General features: G+C 42.6%; 1 protein-coding gene across 6 annotated transcripts in view; it reads right to left on the bottom strand.

The window, feature by feature from the left end:
- Positions 1–20,751, bottom strand: part of DIXDC1 (DIX domain containing 1) — a 108,300-nt gene that overhangs the window by 74,693 nt on the left and 12,856 nt on the right. Inside the window, exon 1 of one of the 6 annotated variants that reach the window (XM_064288914.1) lies at positions 16,653–16,963. The exons of 2 other annotated variants lie outside the window; for them this stretch is intronic. In XM_064288914.1, coding sequence (XP_064144984.1) covers positions 16,653–16,712 — 60 coding nt within the window. In that variant the 5' untranslated portion in view covers positions 16,713–16,963. Of the gene's footprint in view, positions 1–12,043; positions 15,147–16,652; positions 16,964–20,751 lie in introns of those variants that run through there. 3 more of the 6 variants (XM_064288908.1, XM_064288915.1, XM_064288912.1) reach the window with 3 other exon arrangements.

Genomic DNA, 20,751 nt, shown 5'->3' with positions numbered 1-20,751 from the left:
CTTACAGCCTAACTTTGATGGGACTTCCCAGTTAATTGGCCTAATAACATATCTAGTGCCTGTTTTACCTCCTAGTTCGATGTGGAGTGCCTGGGGTCTTAAAGGCTTATAAGTAGCCATCCAAGGCACGACAATTGATCACCATTTGCCTGGAACGACAGAGGAAAAAGAACAGTAAGGAATAGGAGGATATGGAATGTGTGGCTAACTGCCTCCACGAACAACTGCCTCCTTTGCCATGAGGCCAGAAAAACTGGATTGTGCCCAGCTACCATTACGGAACATTTTGATCAAAGATTCCATAGAAAAATCCTGATCAAAGCGGGGAAAATGCAGGCAGAATTTCTAATTATGATGGACTCACAACTTCCTGGAGTCATGAAGGTTAGACGAATCCCTGAAACTACTGCCCTGAGATAATGTTTAAACCTTAAACCAGAAATATCCCCTGAAGTCATCTTAAAACCAAACAGTAGTTTAGCTTAACTAGTGAATAATGTCTGCCTTGAACATTATGCTCTTTTTATGTACTATTTATAGGGGATCAAATTGATAAAAGCAACTCAAAAGATTGGATAGGAACCTTATGTGCCGTGATTTTATTTTAATAGGGGAGGAACAGCTCAGAAAAAGAGAGTGAGAATGCTTGCACAATTCGAAGAAGGTGATCAGTGTCACTAAATGGTACATGTAGAAACTGCTGAACTGGTGTACGTTCTGCTATGTATACAGTCATGTACCATATAATGCCCGTTCAGGCAATGTCCGGCTGCATACGCATCCACGGTGGGTTTTTTTTTTTAATTCAATTCTTTATTAAAACCCTAGTGGTATAGTGGTTAAGAGCTACAGCTGCTAACCAAAAGGTCGGCAGTTCAAATCCATCAGGTGCTCCCTGGAAACTCTATGGAGCAGTTCTACTCTGTCCTATAGGGTTGCTATGAGTCGGAATTGACTTGACAGCAATGGGTTTGGTTTTGTTTTCTGGTTTAAATTTGTGTTTGCAAACATTTAACACAGGAAAAGAAGAAAAAAAAACAACCCATCATTCCTAACTCAGGAGGTAAAAGCAGAACCTGTCAGAACAGGGCTCAAGACAGGGCTTCTACTTTAACCTCTGCATGGCTTCTATCCCAGGGCACAAACTACCTTCAAACCTTGGTAACCCTGACCTGTGCATCCTCTGAAGCCTGCTGGGTGCCGGCCCCCAGGGCAGCGTCCAGAACCTACCGGGTACCGGCTTCCAAGCTAGGGCCCCTCGCTGAACTTTGTACTCAGCACTGGTGGTGATAGTCTGCCAAGTTCATAATCATCTTGGCTATGTCCTTTTGGTGAAAGGCCGCCCAAATATCAAGACCTCAGCCTCTCACCTTTGGGGTCCAACCAAAACACATTCGACCTCCGGGATGTACTCTCCGCCTGAACTGAACATCACTTCCATCAGTCATGCCTCGAGGTGAACTCTATACAGTATATAATATGGTGTTCGTTCAACATTCAAATTACTTAACATCCTATTTCACAGAACATATCATGGATGTTAAGCAACACATGACTGTATTCTCAACAATAAAATAAATAAAATTATATTAAAAAAAAGATTACAGCCTAGCAAACCCTATGGGGCAGTTCTACTACTCTATCCTATAGGGTTGCTATGAGTCAGAATCAACTCAACGATGATGGAGTTTTTCTGGGGGTTATTAATATGCTACATGATATTAATGGATTTTCTAATGTACCAACCTTGCATTCTTGGAATAAATCCAACTTGATCATAGTGAATTATATTTTTAATGTGGTTTTGGATTCTGTTCACTTATAAAATATTTATTAGTGTTATACTATATATTTAGTACTTTTCCATGAATAGTCATAAGTGATACTGGTTTGTGGGTTTCTTTTTTTGTACTGTCTTTGGTAGTGCAGTGGTTAAGTGTTCAGCTGCTAACCAAAAGGTCGGTGGTTCAAATCCACCAGCCCACAGCCGCTCCTCGGGAGAAATATGTGGCAGTCTGCGTCCATAAAGATTACAGCTTTGGAAACCCTAGGGGGAGTTCTACTCTGTCCTATAGGGTCACTAGGAGTTGGAACCAACCTGATGACAATGGGGTTTGGTTTTATCATGTTTAGTGTCTTAGTCATGTAGTGCTGCTATAACAGAAATACTACAAGTAGATGGCTTTAACAAAGAGAAGTTTATTCTCTCACAGTCCAGTAGGCCGCCAGCTCCAGGGGAAGGCTTTCTCTCTCTGTCCGCCCTGGAGGGTCCTTGTCATCAGTCTTCCCTTGGTCTGGGAGCATTTCAGAGCAGGAACCTCAGGTCCAAAGCATGTGCTCTGCTCCTGACACTGCTTTCTTGGTGGTATGAGGTCCCCACTCTCTACTTACTTCCCTTTCCTTTTTATCTCTTGAGAGATAAAAGGTGGTGCAGGCCACACCCCAGGGAAACTCCCTTTACATTGGATCAGTGATGTGACCTGATAAGGGTATTACAATCCCACCCTAATCCTCTTTAACATAAAATTACAACCACAAAATGGAGGACAACCACAGAATACTGGGAATCATGGCCTAACCAAGTTGATACACACATTTCTGGGGGGACATAATTCAACCCATCACAGACAGTAATGTTATACTCGCTTCATAGAACGAACTGAAAAGTTCCCCTTAATTTTCAATACTCTGAAACAAGTTATAGAGTATTGGGACTATCTGATATTTGAAAGTTTGGTAGAATTCCCCTGTGAAATAATCTAGGCCTGGTGTTTTGTTTTGTTTTTTTTTTTTAAGAAATCATTCTTTAATAAGTTTCTCTATTTTATTTTTATCAAAATTGGTTGATTTAAACTATCTCTAATGGGGTCAATTTTGGTAATCTATATTTCCCTAGGAAATTATCCATTTCATCACGGTTTCAAACGTATTTGCATAGAAACCTATGGAGTCTCTTATAATTTTTTGTAAATTTTTGGTTTCAATTGTTACTTCCTCTTTGTCATTTCCTAGTTTGTATATTTGTACTTTCTCTCTTTCTCCTCTTGATCAAGTTAGCTGGTGGTTTGTCTGTTTTGGCAATAAAAAAAAAAAAAAACATAAAATGGCTTAAAGAATTATTGCTATTCTGGTCTTAAAACCATGATACCTATAGACCCAAGCACAATGCTCTGGGTGCAAAACCAGATAGTTAACTTCCTCATTCAAGATATTTCATTCTTTTTTTTTTTTCTTTTTCTGTTTCTTCACCACCTCACATTGTTGACTCACACTGAGCTGTCAACCAAAGCCCCTAAGTAATTTTTAACACATTCTGCTGTTAAAACCATACCTCTCTCATCTTTGTACTTGTAAAATTGTTTTTCTTTATCCACATATACCTTTAATAAATTTCAACTTGTTAGATTCAGTCTCTTGAGACCCTTCTAGACCCTGTCATTCAATGCACTCATTTATTCAAATCAACCAACATTTCTTGAGACCCTACTATTTGCCAAGGCATTGTGCCAAGTCCAGAGCTTACAGGCCTATAAATAAGCATGATACAAAGTGATTACTGCTATAATGGAGAAATGTTAAAAAATGGTTTATCTGTGCAGAGAAGGAGCAACAGGATGGAGGGATGGGGGCGGGAGAACCAGGGGAGGGCCAAGAGGGGAGAAGACATTTGGCTGGTTCTTTAAGGATACTTGCCAGTTGGAGAAGGAGAGAAGGGTACCCTTGGAGAGGCGATAGAAGAAGGAAGAGCCCTGAAGACATATGGTATCTTGAAGGAATAGTTAGTGTATGGGTAGAGCCCTCAGTGGCAGGCGATGATGATGAGGAGAGAGGTAAATACAAGACCTACCAGCTCTTGACTTAAGGTGTAAAGACCTTCAACAGGAGAGCATGGAGAGTTTTGAAACAGGAGAGTAAAACTGTTAGACTTACATCCTAGAAAGGCCACTCTGGACAAAGTAGAATAGGGTGTAGAGAAAGGAGCATCCAGATCTGGAGAAAACCAATGAGGAGATGAGGCAGTAATTCAAGTGAGAGAAGATGAGAGCCTAAAATGAAGCAGTAGCAATGGGACAAATTCCAGCAGAAAGGGACAAATTCTAGAAACAGGTCAGAGGTGACTGATAGGATGTAGGCACTGACAAAAAGAGAGGGTCCAAAAAGTGATGTTTGAATGACTGGCTGGATGATGATGCCTTAGCTGAAATGGAGAATATATGAAGAGCAAGTGTTGTGCAAAAGCAAATAGTTTAGTTTTGAATAAGAGTCTGAGCTATGCGTGGATCATCAGGGAAGAGATGTTCCTGTCAGTTGCCAAAATACAGATCTAGAGCACAAGAGATGAAGGCAGGGTGAGAGACACATGTTTGAAAATATATACATGAAAGTAACAGGTAAATGAGATAACTGCCATCTGCTAAGCACTCACTGCATGCAGGTACTGTACTAAGCACTTTACCATGTCTTTTCTTATATACCTTTACACTGAGCCTGTGCGGAATTATTCCCATTTTACAGATGTGGAAACCAAGGTTCAGAGCGAAAACAAGCCCATGGTCATAGGGCTAGTAAATGGCAGTACAAGGATCTGAATTCAGCGCTGACTCCAAATCCTGGGCTCTACCACATCCCAAGAAGTAAGGTGAACTATAAGAAGTTATTTGGCAGGAAAGGGAGTGGAGAGAGAGGGGACTGAAGGGGAAGAGGAGAACCAAAATGTACTGAGTGCCAAATGTTTTCAGCCACTGAATGAAGTGTTTTACATGCATTCTCTCCTTTCATCCTCATTCCCAATCATTAAAATAGTATTAGCCCAATTTTTCATAGGGGAACCTTGTTAAAGATTATAGTATTGATAAATGGTGAGATTAGGAATTAAGCCCATTCCATCTTATTCCAAAGAATGTATTGTTTTTACCATACAAAGAAAGCATGTAATGAGGGATGACTCAGGGCAGAAGCTGGGATATATCAACATTAAAGGGACAAATGAAGTGTGAGATGAACAACAAGAAAAAAATGATTTTAGAACATGCAATCAGAGGGACAGAAGAAGAATAAGGAGAGGGTATAATGTGGGAGTCAAGGAAAGAGAATTTTAAGAAGGGTGGTCAGTAAGGTCCAATGCTCTACAAAAATCAGGCTGAGGATTGGAAAGAGCTATTTAAAAACAAATTCTGTGACATTTTTGAGACCAGATACTGTAGAGTGGTGGACTTAAAAGTTAGAAAGCAATGCATTAGGATTCACGCTTTGTGTTTACAGCTCTACGGGTTTTGACGAATGCAAAATGTCATGTATCAGGCAGAGTAGTTTCCTCCCCTAAAAATGACATGTGCTCCATCTATCTCCCTCCCTCTGAAACCCTAACGCCATTGATATTTTTAATGTCTCTAGTTTTTCCCTTTCCAGAGTATTATACAGTTGAAATCATACAATATGTAGCCTTTTCAGAACTGACTTCTTTCATTTAGCCATATGCATTTAAGGTTCCTCCATGTCTTTTTTAGCTTGATAGCTCTTTTTTTTTTTCTTTAATCACTGAATAATGTTCCATTGTATGGATGTACCACAGTGTATTTACCCACTTACCTACTGAAGGGTATCTTGGTTGCTTCCAATTTTTGGCAATTGTGAATAAAACTGTTATAAACATGTACTGAGGGTTTTTGTGTAGATATATGTTTTCAAATTATTTAGTTAAATACCCAGAAATATGATTGCTATATTGTATGGTAAGACTGTGTTTAAATTTGTTAAAAAACAAAGCAAAGAAACTGCAAAACTCTTTTCCAAAATGACTGTGTCATTTTGCGTTCTCATCAGCAATGAACGAAGGTTCCTGTTGTCCCACGCATCCTCGGCAGAATTTGGTGTCGTCGGTGTTTTGGATTTTAGTCATTCTGGTGGGTACACAGTGGTGTCTCAATGTCATTTTAATCTGTAGTTTCCTAATAACATATGACGAGTCCCTGGGTGGATCAAATGGTGAAACACTCAACTACCATCCGAAGTACTGGCAGTTGGAACCCACCCAGAGTCGCCCTGGAAGACAGGCCGGCAATCTGCTTCTGAAAGGTCAGCCTTGAAACCCTGTGGAGCAGATCACTCAGATTGAAGTCAGAACTAACAACAAATGACATGTGATGCTGAGCATCTTTTCATATACTTATTTGCCCTCTGCATGTCTTTTTTGGTAAGGTGACAGTTCAAACCTTTTGTCTGTTTTTAATCGCTTTTTTGTTGTTGTTGAGTTGTAAAAGTTATTTGTGTATTTTGAATACAAGTCCTTTATCTCACACACACACACACACACAAATTAGGCAGCAATGAACTGGACGACCCCAGGACACAGGAAAATAGAAGCAGTGAGAGGAGGGGAAAGGGTACTAGCTAGAGAGGAAGGCTGGGTTAAGAAAAGAGGGTTTTTAGGATAAGAAGACATTTGTAGGCTGAGATAAAGGTGTTCGTGGTCAAGGAGAAACAGAGATACAAGAAGAGGGGAATAAATGACGTAGCAAGGTTTCAAAGGCAACCAGGAAGACGCCACTTCTTCTCTGATATTGAGGAGGCAAGGATAGGTACCCACGTGGCTAACTTTGGACGTGGGGAAGAGACAAGTTGAAGGAGTTCAAACCCAACTGCCCCTCCGTTCAGTATGAAGAAGGAGGACAGTTCATATGCTGAGAGTGAAAGGGACAAGTGAATGAAGGAGGCTTCTGGAAAAGGACCAAGGATTGGAACAGATCCTATGAAAGTCTGGAAGAACAGTGACTAGTAAAGAGTTCCTGGCAGCACCAAGGATTCTGTTGGGGCTGGAAATCATAATTTTGTAATTGAATCAATCAGCAAGGTTATGTGATTTACTCCACATATACTCAGCAGGCCTGGGCCATGAGCACAGAAAACCAAGAACGGATTAATGAGGATTAGATGAGGTCAGGGGAGAGGGAGAGATCACCAAGGCAAACCAAGTGAGGATGTTGATGAAAGTGTATTTAAAGTGACTGACCATGAAGTATGGCCCAGGGAGAAGAAATGAAATTAAAGGGAGCTGAAAAACTGAGAGAACAGAGAAGAGTAAGGAGAAGAGAACTTGATGAGACTGAGTGTGTAAATCTGGAAATTGAGGTTTTGAGCAGAGAATGGAGTTTCAGAATTCAACATGTCAGGGGTAGGACAATTCTGTGGGATTCATTCCAGGATGTACCCTCAGTATGTGCCCTTATTAAAGTGGCACCTGTTGCTGTCAAGTTGATTCTGACTCATAGCGACCCTACAGGACACAGCAGAACTGCCCCAAAGGATTTCCAAGGAGTGGCTGGTGGATTCAAACTGCCGACCTTTCGGTTAGCAGCCAAGCTTTTACCCACTGCGCCACCAGGGCTCCACTGAAGTGGCACAGAGGGGGACAAGTGTTAAAGTGGGAGTAATCAAGGAACTGGGAGTCTGGACTGACATTATATCGAATCCTGAAGTCCTCCCAGCATAGTGGTAGGTATTAAGGTGCTGAGGACATTTACTATTCTGCCCAGATTCACCGAATTAAAAAAAACTACTAAGTATTCCTACAACTTAATCATTGATAAAGAAAACTCTAGTTGAAGAAAAGCTTTGCCATGTCACTACTACATCTGCATGTTGACATGGATCTGTTAATTGCATCTAACAAGATGATCAGAGTGTCAACAATTGAGTGGGGCTATTCTTACACACAAGTTAAGGGTTACATGGGCTTTAGATATCTGCTCCTCCCTTTAAGTCTAATCTAGGGAACCAACTACTGAACTAAATCTGAGCTTGTTGACCCTTTGACCTGAAGATATCTGCAACTCTCACCCAAGGAGCAGTCAAGACCCTGTCCTTGCTTTAAATGCCTACTGCTGGCTCTGAAAAAAACTGATTTGAAGGACAAAGTAGACACTCATGAGGACTGGCCACACCACTCACTTCCCCACCAAGATGGGGAAGCCTGTGGTGCAAGCCTAGGGCCTGAGTAGCTCTGCTGTTTGGTTTTAATAATTTACTCTTTCTTTTTTTTTGGCCTCATAATCTTTTTTCAAATTAGAAATTCTAAGAATGCCAGATATATAAAATGGGTAAAAGCAGAGTTAACCAGAGAAAGTTAGGGTCAGCGTGGGGGATCCAGAGCCCAGCTTATTCACCCTCTTTTTCTCCACCTCTAAACTTCACCGCACTCCCATTTGAAGTAACTTCATAACAGCTTCTTGCAACAACTGGGGAAAAAAAAAGTCCGCATCTCGTTTTTTTCTAGTACTATCATTTTATAATTCTGTTAAGACAGGAAACAGAGGGTCCCCCCAAATCTGCAAACAAAGTAACAGGAAATGGGCCAGGGCACAGAAACAAAGCCATTCCCCCAAAACAATGGGGCAGGGTAGCAGAAAATAGCCAGCAAACTTCTTTAAAGTTGTCTTTCAGAAGCAGCTGAAGAAAACCAGCCCCAGGGACTTGTGCAGAACATCCACCTGTGACAGCTATATAACCTCCCACCAGGGGCAGTGCGGGGCAGCAGCAGCAGCCAGGGACTCAAACTCAGGGAGCAAGAGACTGCACAGGTGCGACACCCCATAATAAGTTCTGCCATAAATCCCAGAGGCCTCCGGGACAGTAGCAATCTTTGAAAGCTGCTGCACTCGCACCATAGTTAACATATCCCCACCTGTGCCTATGAATAAACATGAATCATTTCCCGCCCAAGAACTTTTAAAAACCCAGGCCTGTCTTTCGTTCTGTGAGACGGGGGTAAGCGTTCCTCTAGGCCTTCCTCGTCTCTTGCAAGCCTGTTCAGTAAAGCTTTGCTCATGTGGAAAATTCTGCATGCATTACCTGTTCATTCTTGACCAGCGAGAGGCAAGGACCATGTTCTGGTAACACTATGATTTAGCTAAGAGAAGATGTAATGAGTTTGACAAAATTAAAATACGTGGAATAATAACAAATATATCTTGAACATGCCCCCAGTTCTTGGTCTGGTTCTTTTTTTAAAATTTTTCTTCTTAGTCTGTCTCTAACAACAGCTGGAGAGGGACAGGAGGACCATGATCAGATTCAGACCAGACGCTCAGGGGTGGTACAGCTCATGGGGTAGCTGCCCAGCTCACAATCATTGCATCTTCTATAGGAACATGCTCCCTCTCCATACACAGTGGTGGACCTGTAACCAGGTCGGTATTACGTCACGCCCTCCACTGGTCACAGTCTAGCCGAGCTTATTGGTCAAGCCCTGCCAATTCCTAGAATCTTCTAAACTGACATTTAGGAACAGAATCAGTCTCTCTCTAACAGCCAAAGCTGTAAGATACTAAACTCTGAAGTTGCCATAAGCCATGGTAAACCCCTGAGAGGAAAACTTACAGTGAAAAGGAATAAAACTATCCAGATAAAGAAGCAGAGATAAGAGGCAGAAAGCAGAGGGAGGCATCCTGCCAGTGTTTGAGTTCTTGGTTCCTATTGTCCCTGAGATTCTTCCTCTGCCCTTCCATGGTTTGTTTCTTCAGCAGTTCCTTGGATTCCATGGGTTAGTAAATTCTACTTTCTATCTCTGCTAGTTCAAGTTGGATTCTTGTCACTTTCAACAACACTAATTAAAAAAAAAAAGCAAAATAGTACATACAATATCAGTGGCAGAGTAGAACTACTACTCTGGGGAAGCTCGAAGAATGCCAGTGTAATCAAGCTGAGGGCTTTTATGATACCCTGTGAGTCAGTCTTTAGGGGAAGGGAAAGTAGATATGCAAAAAACAGTCAAAGCTGTCTTAGCAGGGTTTTGGCTTAATGAAGGCTAAGCCTCTGTCAAGTTTTGAGAGTGGTGGTGGTACCATGAAGTGGTATCATGAAGTGGCTGGTATGTGGAGGCCTTAAAACCAGAAAACCAAACCCACTGCCATGGAGATGATTCTGACTTTTAGAGACCCCACAGGGTTTCCCAGGCTATAAATCTCTACGGAAGCAGACTGCCACATCTGTCTCCCATAGAGTCACTGGTGGCTTTGAACTGCAGACCTTTCAGTTAGCAGTTGATTGTTTTAACCACTGCACCTTCCAAACCAAACCAAACCCATTGCCGTGGAGTCGATTCTGAATCATGGCAACCCTATAGGACAGGGTAGAACTGCCCCATAGAGTTTTCAAGGAGCACCTGGTGGATTCGATCTGCCTACCTTTTGGTTAGCAGCTGTAGCTCTTAACCACTATGCCACCAGGGTTTCCCACTTCACCTTAGCAACCCCATAACCTCCATCAGCTTCTTCCAAGACACTCCAAATAACCCAATTTGAGTTAAAACTCTTTCAGTATATGATGGGATATTTGGAAACAATTATGGGTGATGGTTGCATAACATGGTAAATTTAATTGATACGACTAAATTGTATACCTGAAAGGAGCCCTGGTTGCACAGTGGTTAAAGTGCTCAGCTGCTAACCAAAAGGTCAGCAGTTCAAACCCACTAGCCGCTCCGCGAGAGAGAGATGTGGCATTCTACTTCCATAAAGATTTACAGCACAGGAACCCTTATGAGGTCAGCTCTACTCTGTCCTTAGGGGTTGCTATGAGTCAGAATCGACTTGACAGCAATGGATGTGTGTGCGTGCATACACCCGAAAAATGTTCAGTTGACAAATACTGCGTTATACATATTTTTGCAATAAATAAAACTCTTCCAGTATAGATGATTCTGCCCACATTCTTCAACTGTGCATGAAACCTTGACCTTGAAAGTTTTCTTGCCACCAAATGTAACTTTCTGTTTTTCTTTAGGACCTGCCCTTCCTTCCAAACAAGTGAGTAAACCCAACCTCTGATCTCTATCTCCTACAAGCCTCAAGGTCACACAGAATTCTTGTGGGGGACTTGTTTGGTTAAAGTTGCAAAAGCACTGATTGGTCTTCACCAGGGAAGTCTGTGGGACCTCCTGTTCCCAGAGTAGAAACATCCAAGAAGCCATTCTGTGGCTCCCTGCTAGCAAACAAGAAAAGCAGTGGGCTTTTGTGGTACGCTTGACTGGCTCAGGAAGGAAATCAGCTTTACAGTGAAACCAGATACCTGTTTAGCACTCTAAGCAGCAGGGGATGGGGGGAATGGGAGTGGGGTTGTTGCCGAGGGACTGGGAGGCAGGCAGGAGGTTTGGAAAGCCTTGAGTTATTACTGGCCTAAATTCTGCCAGTAAAAGTACACAACATTGTATTTCTTTTCTATTAACTCTTTCAGGCCTTTACTGAACAAGGGAAGGCTATTTGTTAATTGAATTTGGTAGCTAATTAGGTAAAAATAAAGTTCATAAGTAAAAATATCATTGAATTTCTTCTTCCCCGAATGGACAGGGCTCCTTGTATTAAGTATTCGGCCCAGTGGTCAAAGGATGATATATTAGAAAGTGAAGAGCTAAAGATTATCTGAAAGATATTATCTTCTAACCTTATTTTTTATTTCCATTGGTTAAGAGTTCCCCAAACACTCTGTTCCTTCATGAGTACATGTTACACGGTACGCACTCAATAAATGCACGTGAATGAATAAATGACTGAATGAGGTATCACTGTATAGTCTATGAGTATGCCTTATCTAGAAACGGGGCCCTGGTGGGGCAGTGGTTAAGCGTTTGGCTGCTAACCAAAAGGTCGGCAGCTTGAATCCAACAGCCAGCCGCTCCTTGGAAACCCTAAGGGGGCAATTCTACTCTGTCCTATAGAGTTGCTTTAAGTAGGAATTGACTCCATGTTAAAGGGTTTCTAGAAACAGGGCATAGAGCCCACACTTAAGGCCTTTGGGATTGGTTCCCTTTACCATACATGACCACTGAAGGTTATTCCATGACCACTTAAATGGGGCCTGATTTGGGGGATGAGAAACAAGGAAACGCATCTGGGAAAGCGTCAGTTTGAGTGTTTGGTCCTGAAGGCCTAGATAACAAGGCCAGTCATGGCAGCCGAAGCATCTCCAGTGCTCCCCAGACTCTGTGAACTGCCTGCAGGAGTGGCACCTGGCAAACAGTACCCTATCACTGCCCCAAGCCATCACTCACCACAAGGAACATAAAGCTGCTGACAGCTTGCTGCCAGGTAGCATCTGTTTTCCTGGCACCAACTCCTGTAGGAACAAAGCCAACAAGCCTGGGTGGGGAAAGGAGAAATCAAGTCAGGATAGAAAAAAGAAGGCTGGGGAGTATGGCGCTTTGCTATGGTTAAAGACTTAACAGGCCTTTAATTTCTAAGCAAAGCACAGAGGAATCTATTGTGGAAATGTCTGAGAGTTTCTAGTTGGCCCGATGTTGCAAATCGTACTGTACAGAAGGGCCTTAGGAGAGATCTTTGATGCAGCTGCTGCACCTGCCAATCCTCTTCTTCACTCATTCTATGTCCCCTTTATGGGGATGTGACCAGCCAAGGGTTTTTCCTACATCACTCAAGGATTACCAAGTTGATGAATCTTAATGTAGAATTTAAATTACACATAATGGAATCTTTTCTACTTGGAGGAAAACTGGTAGGGAAAGTCTTCCAGGTCATATGTGAAGAAAGGCTTAGCTCAGATAACAGATCTCCTGGCGATCAACATTTTAACAAATCAGTCCCACAACTTTTAGCCCCTTGGGCCATTCACATTCACACCTCAGACATGGGTTCACTCTTATCCACAAGCAGGATTCCTGTGTCACCCCAATTTTCCCAAGTCTGAGAACACTGACCATTTACTTTATCCTCACAGGCCTGTGAGCTCCATCAGGGCAGATTCTGTTATTTGACTTCTATTTTAGGAGCCTGGCACGGTGCCCGGTAAACACAGTAATTCAGTGAATCAGTGCTTGCATGCATGTTTACCACACTAGCGTGGGAAAAATATTGGCCGCAGTGAGAAGGTGGGTTGGTAAATATTTGGTTCTTTTCATGCTATCACTAACTAGAAAGTATCTCTCTGATCTCCCACAAACCCCACCTCTTTTATGACATGTATCACATTACGGTTTTTGAGTACGCCCTGTCTCTCCCTATAAATTCCTTGCAAGCAGGGACCAGGTGTTTTTCAATTATTTTATTCATCTCCTCACCCGATAAATAACTGTAAAAATGAATGAATGAATGCTTATTGGCCAAACCATATTACAGTCTCGGCTCTATCAATCAGTACCTTCCACCACAAACACCGAGGTCTTTTTTTTAAAGTGGTGTATATATACATATGTAGTATTTATAAAATACTATATCAACAGCAATGGGTTTTTTTTTATTTTAAAAAATTATAAAGCTTTTTAAGGTGATATAATTGTGTGAGATATGAGATTGGTAGGGATATACACATATGCATTTTTTTTTCATTTTTTATCATGCATTAGGTGAAAGTTTACAGAGCAAATTAGTTTCCCATCCAACAGTTTGCACATAAAGTGTCCCATAACACTGGATTGATTCACCAAAGCCTTTTTTTAAAGAAAGTTCAGTCCCCAGAAAAATGCTTGCAGAAATTCATGTTGGCACATTAACCAAAGACAACATTCCTATGACAACACTGATACCAAGTGGCAAAGAAAACAAATAAATAAGAGCTTTGAGGCAGAGGCAGAGTGGGGAAATTGTGAACTGCAGAAAGCCTCGCCAGACCCAGAACATAGGAGATAGGGGATGACAGCCAGCAAGCCAGGGTAGTCTACAAAATGTGGCAATAGCCAAAACTCGTGGATCATTCACGATGCAAATTACCGTGTTAATAAAAGGGGTTGCACTGACAGCATTGGCAGGATCGATTCTGTGAAAAAATTTGCCAGGGGTGTTGAGGGCAGGACTCTATTCACAAAATGTAGTAGAAAAAAATTCTGTCATGCATAGTTATGCACTGCAGCATATGGACTGAGAACAGAGGCCGACAGTAGGTAGAGGAAGACCTTGACTCAGAGGGCAGGTTTCTCCCTGCTGCAGGGTTCTCTTATAATTAGCCAGTTAGGGTCATAGCCCCATTTCCTGTGGTAGTCTTCTCTGCCACAGAAAATGAGGTCACAGCCCTACCCATACAGAACTATAAAGCATCTGGGTGATAAAAAGAACACTTCAGATATGCTTGGATCATCCCCCCAGGAGATGACAGCACAGAGGAATTAAACTGTATTTTGACACTAGCTTTTAAGTCCGTATTTACATCCTTATCACATGACTCTAATAAAAAGAGATTGAATATTACTGGATCTACTAAGCAACCCTAAACCAAAACCCAAATTGCCGTCGAGTCAATTCCAACTATAGCAACCCTATAGGACAGAGTCAAACTGCCCCATAGGGTTTCCAAGGAGGGAATGGTGGATTTGAACAGCCAACCTTCTGCTTAGCAGCCAAGCTCTTAACCACTGAACCACTAGGGCTCCAAGCAACCCTAGAAGCTGGAATAGGTCAAAGAGAGCCCCCTCAACCCTAAAATAACCAACCATATCATTATATATCATTATATAGTAGCACTAAATGTGGGACTGTATTGGAAAAGAAGCATTTAATATATTACGTATTAAAAGAATCATTTAAATTATAAAGGGCCATTCAAATTTATTATATATATTATTCAGATTATGTCCATTTCTGAGAGCAACCAAAACTACTTATTAGTAGAGTTCAGATCTTCTAATGGAAGGGAACAGATGTACATTAGCCTGTGGAGAGAGGTGGAGGGAAGCTTACAGGATAGGTAGAAAATCAAATGTCAGAGAGGAAAAAGAGGCATTATTGCATTATTCTAGAGATTAAAAACTTACAACGTTGTGTGTCTGTTACTTTTATGAAGAGTTCATTACTACCACAAAAAGATAAACTTTCCCACTCCCCATTTTCCTTATGTTTTATAAGACATGGAGTTCAGGGGATATTTCCTTGGAAAAACCAAAGCATGAAAAAGATAGGCAAGCCTCTTGGTTTACCTAGCTTTTTAGTTAAAAGATTCGGTGGTGAAAATGAGCAGAAGGCAAAGACTAGGGCTGTCTCTGTGCTGGTTTCTTCCTCCTCATCAGACAGTTGGACCCGATATCTGGGGGACTGGATAAAAAAAGCGGAGGTCACAATAGAACCAAAAGAGCTTCTGCCACAATTCGTAAATAAGTCAGACCTATGAGGCTAAGGACTAAAAAAAAAAGACTAGGGAGGCCCAAAGGCAGAGACTGAGAAAAGAGAAACCAGGAATACTGGAAGCACTCAAAGAGGTGTTTTCCTTACTCTTCTGTGTTTCAACTCTCCGTCCGTGACTCTTTGTTAACAATTCCCTTGTGTTCTGATGGGAAGGATGCAAAGGATGAGGAGCCCTGCCTTGCAGGAAGGATGTGAGCTCTGCCCTTCAATGAAGGTTGTGACACCCCTCAGCCAAAGGAATATTCTGACTCAGTTGGTTAGGTTCGGACAGCATTTCTGCAGTTTTTCCCTGAGTTCGGACAAAGCTGAGGCACAGGGGCCAGGAGTGGGGAAGGTTCTGAGGTAGGTCATGCTGCAGAGCTTCTTAATTAGAAACAGGAATTAAGGAAACCGCCTATAATGCAGCTATAGAAAGAAAATCTTAAATTACAAATTCATGAAAATGGTTACCTCTGGGGGAAAAAGCCAGGACTAGAGGGATGGTCAAAGGCCTTGCCTATAATATTCATATTTAAGAAGATAATGTATTCATGTGTTACTTGTGTGATTGAAAATTGGCTTTAAAAAAAATTTAAGAAAGATGTGGAGGGAAGAGGAAGAGGTGGAAAGAAAAGGGAAGAGGGAGTAAGGAAGAAAGGCAGAACTAACAGCCTATTAGGTCTCCTTGCAGAGGGTCTCCCTGGGTGCTGGGATGAGGCAAACGAGATGGGGCTCAGAAGCAATGGAAAACATGTGGAGCAAATGGCAAGGGGGAAGGGAAATGCCCAAAATCAAAATTTCTTGGGTCACAAGAGAAGGAGATGGAATAAATAACAATTTTGAGAGAAGATAAGCCTCTTTATGAGGGAAAAATGACCCCCAGCCAGGCCCTAGCCCATACAGCTTGTCAGATTGAGGTACCAGTTCCCCATTCTCACAAAGAAGGAGCAAATGCTGGCTCCCCAAAACTGGGCCCTGAAACCCAGATCTTCTCTCTCTTCATAGCTCCTCTATGCCAACCATGTCTGTGATTGTGGAGAAATCTACTGCTCCGAATTTAGAAAGAGATACAAAAGTAGAGATGGGGCATTGTAGGAGCAACTACAATCCCTTGCCTTCTCTCAAACTTTCTACCAATGTAAGGCCACTCTGCTCCTCCCTTGGCCCACTGGGCTTTCATCCTGGTTTGCTGCTGAAAAAGAGTGAGCACTTTTGTCATACACTCAGGGGCTTCCCTGAGGGAGAATCCCCCTGAAGAGTGCAGACGACCTCTTTTGGGAGGAGATGACTTCTGGATTTGCGGTTCTGTCCTCTGCCCTCAGATGAACTACCAGGTAAGGTCATCGCCCAGTTTAGCTGGACGCAGGCAGCGCTTCTGACTTCTCCCGGTTCACTCATTTGCACCATACCCACCACCTCAGCCCCCTAAGGGCTGTGAGGGCGATTTGTTCTGGGGTCCCCATGAGGAACGGGTTGGAGGAGAACCCCGTCTAGAGATTGGGCGGGGGGTGCTGGGGGAAGGGAGCTGGGGAGTGGAAGAGGCAGGGCAGTTACCTCATTGAAGCCCTCCTGCAGGACGTCCAGTAAGTTCCCCCGTGTCAGGCAGGCTAGCATTGTTCCTGCCTAGGGCTCCCCGGGCAGGGCTTCCCGGGGCAGGGCTTCCAGGCCAGGCGGTCGCCGCCGCCGCCTCCGCCGCCGCCTCCGCCTCCTCCTCCCGCTTCACACAAAGACTCTCGGCTCAGCTCATTGGGATCTTCCCGGAGTCCCGCATGCATGCCACTTACTGGAAACCCAGACCGGGGCCAAAGTAGCGGCTTCCACTGGGCATGCTCGCTCTGGAGCCTCTACTGGAGGGGCCCTGGCGCTGTCACGGTTCCTATAGAAACAGCTGGGCACGCACCGGATGGAGGGGCGCCTGCTGGCGGGCGTGCTCAAGGGAGAGCACTGCAGGCGGGTTGGCGGGAGCCAGGCCGGCGTGTGCGTGCTGCACACACACGCACACGGGCGGGTGGGCAGGCGTGTGTAAGCGCGCTGCTGCAGACACACACACCAGGCTTGTGTGCTGGCGTGTGCCTACGCGCTGCGTGCATACATACTCACACACTGCTGCAGACACACACACACACACACACACACAGGCACCTTGACTCAAGGCGCGCGTGCCGGCGTGTGCATGTGAACCCGTCGCCTGCTTCACATGCGCTTGATCACACACTTAGACACACCAAGCTTGCAGCGAGGCGTGCCCGCATGAGCGTGCACTGAGGACACACACGCACAGTCTGCTGATTTAAGGCCACAAGCACCCCACCGCACGGTCGACAGGAAAGGGAGTAAATCGTAAGATTTTTTTTTTTTTTCCCACACTAACTGAAAACAGCAACATTTTCCCACATGGGGCCTGGACAGTGAGGTTAGGCTAAGGAAGAGGGAGCAGAGGGAGAAGAGAAAAAAAAAAAAAAGAAGAACCTGCCAGATGAGAAAAAAACAATGAGGATAGAAAGACATAACTTTCACTGTTGATGTTATTAGAACACATTTAACAAGCACTGCCTCTGTCGCTGATCAGCTGTGTCCTTGGGCAAGGCCCTGACCTTCTCTGAGCCCTAATACCCTAAATCCTTCCCCTCCACCTGGGATGATGATGTGTAATGTAATATGGGTGTTCTTTCAGCTTTTAGTTTTCCTACAGATACAAGATTTTGCACCGTGAGAGTGCAAGTGATTTGTGTTCTCAGAAAACAATCAAGGCCGTGACATGAATAACTAGAAACAAAGGAAACTAGTTCTGTTTCCCTGCTTTTACCTCTTGCAAAAGCACCAGCACCTTTTTGAGGTATTCATTTTAATCAAAACCCATTTATTTTAAAAACTCTTTTTACATTTTAGCACTTATCAGGAAGTCAGACACACATTTTTGGCTAAAGCACCCACTGTTGTTTTCATTGCTGCTGCTGTTTTTATACCCATTAAAAAAAAAAAAAATTGCCGTCAAGTCGATTCCGGCCCTAAAGGACAGAATAGAACTGCCCCATATGGTTTCCAAGGAGTGCCTGGTGGATTGAACTGCTACCAGGGTCACTGATTTTGTCAAACTTTCTGATGTTTTAGCTACCGTATTACAGTAATTAGTATTTGTGAACCTATATCAATAACTTTTTTTGAGAATGAAGTAGTAATTAAAGGAAAAGAAGGAGCGATATGTGGGAATTAAAATTTACGGGTAACATTCGTACCAAAAACATTAGTTTAAGGATTCTGTATGGTCTGGTACAGGAGGAAGTCCATGCGGGGGGTGACACCATGAATTACCATACTCGGCGACATCAACCCTATTGACACCACTGCTCTTGACCCTACCACAGTTCATGGTGTAACACCCTCAAGGGAGTCACTTCCTGTTGCCATCCAGTCAGTCCCGACTCATACCAACCCTATAGGACAGAGTAGAACTCCCTTATAGTTTCCAAGGAGCAGCTGGTAGATTTGAACTGCCGACCTTTGGTTTACAATCTGAGCTCTTAACCACTGCGCCACCAGGGCTTCCTGGTGTCACTAACCCCTGCTGATGTAACAAGGCCCTTTTTAAAGAGATGAAACTCTTTATCTGAATACAATTTTATTTGGAATGAAACTTCCAAATAAAATTGTATTCAATACATGTAAGTGTACAGCGATGGAAAACCAAAACACGCAGTTGGGGATCCCTGCATAGAGGATCCTGATTGGTTGATAGCCCATCATGCTTTGGGCACACAACAGAAAAAACTGAGGCGTCAGAAGAGGTCATGCTGGCAGTTACCTATGCCAAGAGGTCACTACTCCTAAAACAAGTCATTTATCAAAGTAGGACTAGGGAGCTTGATGTTTCTAAGAAAAGACTCTTTAAATCATTGCTTTTGAAGCTCCATAAAAAGAGCTCATTTAGCCCAATTCCCCGATTTCACAGATGAAGGAACCAAGGCTAGGAGAGGTGTTCATGGCCATTCAGCAAGTCAATATGGGAGCTAAGATCTAAATCAAAGGCCTCTGGGACCCTTTGCACCATGTTTGCACCATATCTCAGAGAATGCTGGAGGACTCAGAGAGAATTGTGGTGACATGAAAAAAATATATATATAGGGCATATGGTCTAAGATTAGACTATTTCCTGGAAGTCTGTAATTATACCAAGCACATATCCCAGAAGTGTGCTGTCAAATAGAACTTTCTGTGATGGTGGAAATGTTCTATATATCTGTGCTATCCCATATAGTGGCCATTAGCCACATGTTATGTTGAGTACTTGAAATGTGACTAATGCAACTGTGGAACTAAAATTTTAATGTCATTTAATTTTAATTAAGTTAAATTTAGAGAGTACAATTTCCAGACATTCTATCCCATTGTCTCCACCAAACTATTGAAATGTCCAAAAAATATAATATTTTTACATATAGTTTGACTCTCACATTTGGAAAAAACACAAAATTCCTGTTGGACTATGCGATATCAATTTTTGTGCAGAAGATATGTTCACCATATTTATGGTGGTCTGCCTTAAAAAGTGGCCCACATGAAGAAATGAGCATTACCTCTAAGCAACACTAACATTTACTATTCCTTCTACCTCCCTCCTCCCATCCAACTGTGGTATCAACAAAAGAGCTGGGAGAGCAAAGTGGGTTAGGTAAAAAAGCTGGGACTAACTAGGACAATGATCAGCATCCTGTTATGCCTGTACGTGGCCAAACTGCAAGCCTGTCCAGGTACCTGGAACCAACCCCACTGCTGCACGTCTATTGTTCACACTGCCTGGCAGGAGAGACTAAACTAACATAGCTTTCTGCACGATCTCTGCCATGCTGCCTGATATTTGAGCTTACACCCAACCTCTTCACTATTGCATGATTTTGGCAATAACTACAGACACTCCCCCACAAGCTAAAACTACCCAAATATTATTATACAACAGTAATAATAGCAAAGCCCTGTACTAAGCACTTATATACATTAGACCATTTGATGGTCACAATTACTACATACGGTGGGGGTTTCTTATTGTCCCATTTTACAGATTAAAAAAGAGAGGTTTGGAGGGTAAGTAATTTGCCCCAGAAATTATAGCCATAGGTGGTGAAGTCAAAGTCCAGGTTTTTAACCGTTATGCAATACTATTATACAATGCTTGCAGCATAGAAGGTATTCAGTAAATGTTTTTACTTAAATGAATAAATGAACAAACCAGTGGAGGAAATATTAGCAAACTCATTCATTATTTGTATTAATGAGGATAATAACGTCAGCCTAAGTAAGATTTTGAAATTTTGAGCCTTAAACAGGACTGTCATTTAATGAAAATATTGACTATGACTCCTCTCTGTGTAGAACTAAGATGTGTGAAATTCATACCCAGGTAAATTTAACACATCTATCATGGGAAATCCTGAATGACTATAAAGTAGCAGAAAGGCAGTTTAAATAAAAAAAAAAAAAATCATTAAAACTGTCAATGGAAATTCTTTAAATGATCCTCTGAAATAATTTCTCAACCTTTCTTCTGTTTTCTCACATTAGCTGAGTTTCTTGACACTAATATATGTTCATAATTTCTACTGCATTTACCTTCAGAAACATCAACAGTGTTGTTGTTGTTGTTGTTAGGTGGCATCGA

Source organism: Loxodonta africana, chromosome 7, assembly GCF_030014295.1.
Source record: "Loxodonta africana isolate mLoxAfr1 chromosome 7, mLoxAfr1.hap2, whole genome shotgun sequence".
Classification (NCBI taxonomy): Eukaryota; Metazoa; Chordata; class Mammalia; order Proboscidea; family Elephantidae; genus Loxodonta; species Loxodonta africana.
Note: the sequence above shows the minus strand (reverse complement) of the source record. Positions and strands in the feature narration are given on the sequence as shown.